General features: G+C 35.0%; 2 protein-coding genes across 2 annotated transcripts; one reads left to right on the forward strand and one right to left on the reverse strand.

Annotated features, from left to right (window-relative positions):
- Positions 1-3,317: 3,317 nt before the first annotated feature.
- On the forward strand, positions 3,318-5,676 carry LOC148929775 (bicyclo-germacrene synthase-like). The gene is made up of 7 exons (XM_089057310.1): positions 3,318-3,443; positions 3,524-3,800; positions 3,874-4,252; positions 4,345-4,560; positions 4,659-4,800; positions 4,964-5,212; positions 5,398-5,676. Exons 1-7 carry the CDS (start codon positions 3,318-3,320, stop codon positions 5,674-5,676), a joined length of 1,668 nt encoding a protein of 555 aa, XP_088913436.1.
- Positions 5,677-8,061: 2,385 nt separating this feature from the next.
- Positions 8,062-9,049, reverse strand: LOC148929776 (uncharacterized). The gene has a single exon (XM_089057312.1). It carries the CDS (start codon positions 8,964-8,966, stop codon positions 8,121-8,123), a length of 846 nt encoding a protein of 281 aa, XP_088913438.1. The 5' UTR covers positions 8,967-9,049; the 3' UTR covers positions 8,062-8,120.

The raw sequence follows: 9,049 nt of genomic DNA on the forward strand, positions 1-9,049 counted from the left end.
AAAATAGAGTCAGTCCTATTCGAATTGGGGCATAATCAGATTGGGACTTTACCAAGTCAAAAAATTAAATTCATCTCAAAATAAGTATAATCACTTTGTTTAAAATTAAAATAGTTAAATAGACAGTATATTCTTTAGTATTTCCTACATTGTCACCAAGTATAAGGGGGTGATACAAGTCCATCCATCGACACCGCCCAAAATGCAATTGTGTGGGAATGAATAAAAATTTGTACGGTGCTTGGAAAACGGGTTGACAAGCCAAACTCATGGTTTTGATCACCTGGCATCGTTTAACAACTCGTCATTTTTTCGAGTTTTTTTAATAATTTCCGTAATTTCACTATAGTATTTCTTTTTAATTTCTATTTCATTATATCTAATTTATCTGTTGAGGACTTTACGATATGCATTGTGATGTCGAGGAAAAAGAGGAGCAAACGATTTCTTGCTATTTGAGGCGTTTTGTACTGAAATTCCTTACATTGTCTAGCATGTAACAGTATTGGATTTATGAAGATGATCGTTAGCCTATACCATCACCTTGTTGCATGTTTGAATTAGGTAAATTTGATGGTTCAATTAATTCATGCGAGTTGCAAAATTATATATTGAGGGACAGTAGTTTATAAGTGATCCAATTGATGTACGTCACTTTCCAATTGATGGAATAACCTAATGGGAACCATTTCAAAACTAGGTTGTTACATAAAAGACTACTAATATTAATAAGGGTTTTTGGCTTTTTAAACCAAAACCTTTCCCCGAATTCCGGTTTTTCCCATGAACTATGAGATTTGTTTTTAAAACCACGAACTTTCATTTCGTTAGGATTTTCCCCGGGCGGGTCAACGACGAAACCCGGGTTGTCTACATGTCAATTTTAATCCTATTTGTCACTAAATTGTTTACTTGGATCCTATTTGACACAATAATACATACAGTCACAATTATTACATAACAAATGACAACTTTTGAATAAACAAAACACAACTTTAACATTTTGAATTATGCTATTCGGGTCGAAAATGTGCTATTCGGGTCGGGTTGGGAAAATCCTAACGAAATGAAAGTTCGTAGTTTTAAAAACAAATCTCATAGTTCATGGGAAAAACCGGAATTCGGGGAAAGGTTTTGATTTAAAAAGCCAAAAACCCTATTAATAAATGTAGCAATTTATTTTACACAATCAAGAGGAAAATTAAAAATAAAAGTCGCTATCTTCACTTAGTCAAAACTGAAGTTGCGCTACAACTTGTCGTTGGAAAGATTCCAATGGTTATAATGCTAATGTTCAAACCTTGTTTATTAATGCAAGTATGTTACATATTCAATTAACAATATATTGGAAGAACTATTGCAACTTAATATTATTTTTGCCGAAAATTCAAGTTTATGGATATTGCATCATGAAGCATTTGATAAATATTTGTTGGAAAACTCTGTTTATTTTTTGTTATATATTGAGAGAGTTTCTTTATATGATACTCTAATAGTCAAATCCAAATAGACTTTAATTAGTATAGAATAAATATTAAAAAAATAGTTAGCCTGCAATAAATAAACTCATTGTTTTCAATGAGAAGCAACGTCCGTTTTAGGAATTTCGATAACACACTTAATTGAATGTCAATTCAAATGCTAATGACCAAATAATTTATTGAGAAAATGGGATACATGCATAATTAACGTCCAAATAATTATCTTATTTAGGGTTATCTCGTGCTATACAATGTGATATTAATGATAATTTTGTTATAAGTGATTCACTTATGCATGTGGCATATTCCTTCCCAAGGATACTATGAGATGGAAATACGACAAACTAAGCATATGGATTTCGTGTTTTGGAATATTGTTAAGAGTGTTGAAAAAAAGTAGAGTTTGGGACAACAAAATCTTATAAATTTCTTCATGTTTTCTTCAAATAAAGCACCAATCATCTACTCTCCTCTCTATCTCTCACACACAAGCACATTTGCTTAGAAGCTCTGAGTAAGATGGAAAGATGTTCACCACCGGTTCCGGTCAAGAATGGCAAGAGCTTAGATGAAATTCGGAAATCCAACATTTGGGGAGAATTCTTTCTCAAATATAATTCAGATATAACGGTTGGTATATTCTTAAGAAAATTTGTCATTCGTTACATTCTTAATTCTAAAGTTTTTGCATCATAAGAAAAAGACACCTGAATACTACTATATTTTAATAAGAAAAAGAATTGAATGTAGAAAGTAAAAGACACCTAAATACTACTTCCTCCGTTGCATAGTAATAGAGTCATTTTGTCATTTTGGTACATTCCATAGTAATAAAATCATTTTCCTTTTTAGTAAAAGTCAACACATTTTTCCACACCAACAAGGATATTATTGTTAGGATCGTTGACTGTAACATTAGTTTGATACTGTCCGCTTTGACGAATTTGTTTTTAGGTCACTACAAAAAGGGATAAAAAGGGGACATGAATTATATACACCTTCTAACTTTCCTCCAACACCCTATGTGAGATCAAAATAGTTTAGAAAAGAAGACAACGTGTATTTCAACATTGGGAAGTTGATACGGATATATTTCAACAGATTCGAATTAATTCGAAGATATATAACATTGACAGTACTTCATCTTGCATTTGCATTACAACAATTATAACATTGAATGTACATCATTATGGAAATGACCATAAAATAACTAACAAAATATTTTATTGTCCATTAGATTACAAGATCTTGTGGTTAAATTTGGTCTTTGTTATACATCTAAATTCGGTTGAGACAAGAACAAGAAAGACACATAATAATTTAGATAGTAATAAAACAGTCAATAAGATGGTGCTGGACCCCAAATAAACACCTGACAATGTAGTAATACTATAATGCTCCGACAGAGAGACGTGAACATATAAAAATTAAGGCATGGAACGCCAAAATAAACAGGTTTTTTTTTATCTAAACAATAATATCATTACACATGCACCTAATTTATTGATAAATTAATAAGAAAGAACAAATCTTCTGTTTTTTATTTTATCTAAACAATCATATCTTTACACATGCACCTAATATATTGATAAATTAATAAGAAAGAACGCCACAAAACTACCGCTATCCAAGAAAGAAACACGATGAATATAAGCATCTATTGAGAAGGAGAACTAAGCAATAAAAAAAGTTATTTTGAGTAGAGTTTACACCAACGAAGACCTATAAATACCTTCACATTCTTCAAATGAAACACCAAATCATCGGCAATCTATCTATTTCTCTCTCTCTCACTCACACACACAAACATTTTCTTAGAAACATATATACAGTAAGATGGAAATGTGTTCACCACTTGTTCCAATCAAGAACGGCAAGAGCTTAGATGAAATTCGCAAATCTGCGACATTTCATCCTTCCATTTGGGGAGACTTCTTTCTTAAATATGATTCCGATAACACGGTATATATCTAATTACAAAACAATTGTTATTTCATACAGTTTGTTATAGTATAATTCTAATGTACTTATTATTTTTGTAGAAAATCACTGATGCTGAAAAAGAAGAGCTCGCAAAGCAGAAAGAACTGGTCAGAAAAATGCTAACTCAAACTCCAAACGATTCATCGTCTAAACTGGAACTCATCGATGAGATCCAGCGCCTGGGTGTGGAATACCATTTTGAAAAAGAAGTCGCGGAATCCTTGAAATATATTCATGACAGTTACATGCAGCAAAATAGCAAAGACAATGATGATCTACGCATTGTGGCACTTCGCTTTCGTTTGCTTAGACAACAAGGTTACAACAACCCATGTGGTAAGATTCTTACATGCTACAACCACACCTTTCTCGTTGAGAAATATGATTACTAACTAGTTTACTTCAACAGATGTGTTTTGCAAATTCATTGATGGAGAAGGAAATTATGGGGCGTCACTGAAAAACAACGTTGAAGGTTTGTTGAGCTTATACGAGGCGGCTCATCTTCTCAAACACGACGAGGAAATTCTGGACAAAGCAATAGGGTTTTGTTCGTCTCATCTTCATGCTTCACTCCAAAATATGGAGGCTGATGTGTCTCTCTCCAAACGTATTAACGAAGCTCTGAGGATGCCAAACCGCTTGAGTGTCACAAGACTAGGTGCCAGAAAGTTCATTTCCGTGTACCAAGAAGACGAGTCACATAATGAAATACTACTGAATTTCGCGAAATTGGATTTCAATCTAGTGCAAAAGATGCACCAGAGAGAGCTTAGTGATGCTACAAGGTACACATATTTAATTATTGTGATTTCATTTTATTATAATTCTATAATTTGATTGCAGTTATTTAAATTTATATTCCATTTAATTGAAATAGGTGGTGGAAGAAATTGGACGTGAAGAATAAAATGCCTTATGCAAGAGATAGGGTTACAGAATTGTACCTGTGGATGGTAGGAGTCTTCTTTGAGCCAAGCTATGCTAAAGCAAGAAGAATATTACTGAAAGCCATTTGTATGGCTTCGATTCTTGACGACACGTATGAATATGCAACGCTAGATGAACTACAGATTCTAACAGACAGTGTTCAATGGTTGGATGCAAATTTTCAGTTAGTTTTTACATACTAGTACAATTGTTTTGAATAAATTTGACCTAATTAACAAATGTGTTTTTATTATCTTCTTTCAGTTGGGATGTTAATGAGACCTTGGAGGGTTCACCACCATACATCCAAATGTGCTACCGAAGCCTTATTGATACTTATACTGAAATAGAAGATGAAATGGAGAAAATCGAAGAATCATACCGCGTCCAATATGCGTCACAAGAAGTATTCATCTTTCCATAGTAAACGAAACTGTCAAAAAAATCATGAAGTTTGGTCAAAATTTAACTAATCCCTAAACCCTAAACAATATTCATGACCAAATTTCATGGTTTTTCTGACAATTTGCCAACATTTTATTTAACGAGGTTTTTGAATTTGTTTGTAGATGAAAAAGTTAGCAATGGCATATTTTGAGGAGGCGAAATGGTTGTATAATAATTATATTCCAACACTAGACGAGTATATGAAAGTGTCCCTCGAGTCTGCTGGTTACATGATGGCATCAACAACTTCTTTGGTGGGTATGGGAGATCAAGTTAGTCAAAAAGATTTCGATTGGATTACAAAGGAACCTCTAATAGTGCGAGCATCATCCGTAGTTGGTCGATTAATGGATGACTTAGTTGGAGACGAGGTATGTCGTGTATATATATGTGTGTGTGTAGTATATAAACTAAACCAAAAATTTCTTATTGGTTGTGTTAAGCATGTGTGTGCGCGCTTTAGTGCTTAGGCGCTAAGCACGTACTATAACATATGCATGTGTTATGCATATGTTACATTTGCATTGTGTCTTATTTATGGATTTAATTCATGTAGTATGAGGAGAAACCCTCAGCAATACATTGCTACATGAAACAATATGGCGTGTCGGAGGATGATGCTCGTGCTCAGCTTAAACAACGAGTGAAGAACGCATGGAAAGATATGAATCAAGAATTCCTTGAGCCAACACCGGCATCCATTCCAATCCTCACGCGCGTTGTCAATCTTGCTCGTGTCGTACACCTTCTCTATTCGGACGCGGATTGCTATTCCGATCCCAACAAATGCAAAGAATGGGTAAAGCTAGTGCTTGTCGAGGCCGTGACAATTTGAAGACATGAATCTTGGAGTTATTATGTAACTGCTTTTCAATAAAAGATTACACAAATAAATGTACTACTATGATTGTGGTTAATTTCATAAATGGTTATCAAAGTATGACTCATGTATCATAATGGCAGCTGAAGTTTAATTTATATCAAAATGAATACCAAACTTTGGACTGTATATCAATTTGAGATTTAATTTGATTTTATGTTTAATTTTATTACTTGTATTCTCTTTTTCTTAAAGGAGAATGTTAATGATATATCGACCTACCTAACTATGTTAGGCTTCATCGTCTCTATGAACGATGTAATGTTTTAGACAACAAACCAAAACATGTCTCTATCTTTCTAACGACATACCTAATCACTAGGGATGTCAATCGGGCTGGCCCATCGGGTTTAGGGCCAACGCTACTCGGGTTGCAGGTCAATCGGTGCGGGCTTGCCGGGTTGTGATTTCTTTCGGGTTGTAAAAGTTCGGCCCTAACCCTAAAAGCTCGGGTTTCGGCTAGCCCGACGGGTTAATCGGGTTGCTACCGATAAGGTTAAGGCTCGAACAATCCAATAAATCATGATGAAAATTAGTTATATTTATAAAATATAAAATATTTAATTATGATAAATTTGATATATATGCTTAAACTCAATCATAAAATACTAATATTTTTGATATTTCGTGAAATTTTAATGCATGTTAAAAATTTAAATATTCTTTTAGTGAGATTAATTTATTTAACAATTATTATATTAATAAAAATTTAATATATAATTTATATATTTACCATAAAATTGAAAGTTATCTTTTTTTAGTTATCTATGTCATAAAATTAGTCAACGAAGTGTTGAATTAGGAGTAAAAAATTGAAAAATATAAATTTTAGCGGGTTATCAGGCCAGCCCATCGGGTTTTCAGGCCTGGCCCTAACGTGTTGCGGGTTAATCGGGTGCGGGCTTATCGGATTTTATTTTTACCGGGCTAAAAATTTTCGACCATAACCCTATAAATTTAGCGGGCTATTCGGGCCAGCCCACTGGTTGCGGGCTACATTGACATCTATTGGAAATATATAGGATATATGTTGGAGGAATAATTTAGTTTGGAGGAAATATTTGGGAGGAGGATGGGTGGAATATTTAGGAAATGGTTTAGGAGATGTTTTGATGTGGGGAAGGAAAGAACACTCAATTTCTCAAACTTTCTCAACTTCACAACTTCTCAACTTATCCAAAATGTTACAACTCTCCCCTATTTATAGGGATTCACTTCATATTCTAGAATTCTCTATAATATTTTATATCTAGATTTTTTCTCCATGAAAAATCCTAGATATTTTCCTAACATTCTAGGAAATTCTACTAAAATATCTAAATATTTTAATACATCCTAATTCTAGAGAATTCTACAAAATATCTATAATCTAGAGAATTCTCTTAAAATATCTAGATATTTTAATACTTACTAATATCTAGATAATTCTACTACAAAGTCAAGTTTAATTATTTATTCCAACACCCCCCTTAAACTTGATTTGTCATTCCGAGCAACGTCCTGATCTTGATAAAGTCTTCGTACTTGAGGGGCTTTGTGAAAATATCGGCAACTTGATCTTGCGATTTCACATACTCGACTTGGATCTCCTGATTTGCAACGCAGTCTCTGATGTAGTGGTAGCGGGTGTCGATGTGCTTGCTTCGGTTGTGGAATACTGGATTTTTGGATAGCGCAATCGCCGACTTGTTATCCACACAAATAGTTGTTGGCTCCTTTTGTGGCTACCCGAGCTCCGATAATAAACTTCTGAGCCATACTGCATGACAAACACTGAAGGTGGCTGCCACATATTCGGCTTCGCATGTTGATAATGTGACAATGGGCTGCTTCTTAGACATCCAAGTGAAGGCACTTCACCACATCATTTTGAACATTTAATAGAAACATCCTATTCTTGGACATTGGCACTTTGGCAATTAAATCATTTTTGTCATCTCTTATTGAAAGGCTATAATCTTTCATGTGAATGTTATAACCTTTCTCTAAGAGTTGTCCAAGACTCAATATATTGTTTCTCATATTGGGCACGTAATATACGTTTGAAATAAAATCATGAGCTCCATTTTTTAAACGAATTAGAATCTTGCCTTTTCCTTTAACAGGAATTTTAGATTCATCACCAAAGGAGACGTTGCCACTTACTGATTCATCAAGCTCCACGAACATGCTATGTTCCCGCACATATGATTGCTCGCTCCCGTGTCGAGGTACCACATATCATCTTTTCTTCCAGCATCTCCTTTATAAGCTAGAAGAATACATCCATTTTCTTCATCCGTATTCTCCACATAATTGGCATTCTCTTCAACTTTTGATTTTGTGTCTCTGCACTCGGAAGCATAGTGCCCATATCTATGACAATTATAACACTCTATAGAAGATTTATCGTACCTCGACTATGGATTGCTCCTTCCTCGTCCCATATTTGGGAACTCCTTTCTTTCTTCATTGTTTGAAAAATATCCTCGTCCTCGTCCACGTCCACGTCCACGAGCATATCCTCGACCACGACCACGGCCTCGATCTTGTCTTTGTCCACGACCTCTTCCTTGTGGGCCACCACCATTGCTCGAGCTTTCTTCGTTCTCCTTTGGGCTTACTTGCAACTTCAAAAGTTGCTCCACAATTTCTTGTTTCTTCTTTTGTTTCTCCTCATATGCTTGTAGCGAACCCAATAAGTGATCGATGGTCATTTCCTCCAAATCTTTTGTTTCTTCTATTGTAACTACTATGTGCTCAAAATTAGGGGTTAGAGAGCGCAATATTTTCTCCATGATTCTAACATCCTCCAATTTTTCACCATTTCTTTTCATTTGATTTGACACCGCCATGACTCTTGAAAAATAATCCGAAATTGATTCGGACTCTTTCACATGTAAAGATTCAAATTCCCCTCTTAAAGTTTGGAGGCGTACCTTCTTTACTCGCTCCGCACGAACACACGAGATTTGAAGCTTCTTCCACGCTTCTTTGGCGGTGCTTGCACTCGAGATCTTCTCGAAATCGTCGTCCCCTAGAGCTTGGTAGATGAGATAGAGAGCCTTCTTGTCTCTCTTTCTCGCATCTCGCAATCTATCCCTTTGTTGTTGGGATAGATCGGTCTCGTCTTGTGGCTCCTCGTAGCCATTCTCCACGATCTCCCAAACGTCGTGGGCTTCTAATAACGCTTTCATCTTGATACTCCAATTATCGAAACTGCTCTTATTGAGCATGGGGACTTGGAACGACCGCAAGTTAGCCATACTACAGGTAGGAACTTATGGCTCTGGTACCACTTTGTTGGAAATATGTAGGATATATGTTGGAGGAATAATTTAGTTTGGAG

Source organism: Salvia hispanica, chromosome 4 (assembly GCF_029641045.1).
Source record: "Salvia hispanica isolate PSC_SH4W2 chromosome 4, Shi_PSC_v1, whole genome shotgun sequence".
NCBI classification, from domain to species: Eukaryota; Viridiplantae; Streptophyta; class Magnoliopsida; order Lamiales; family Lamiaceae; genus Salvia; species Salvia hispanica.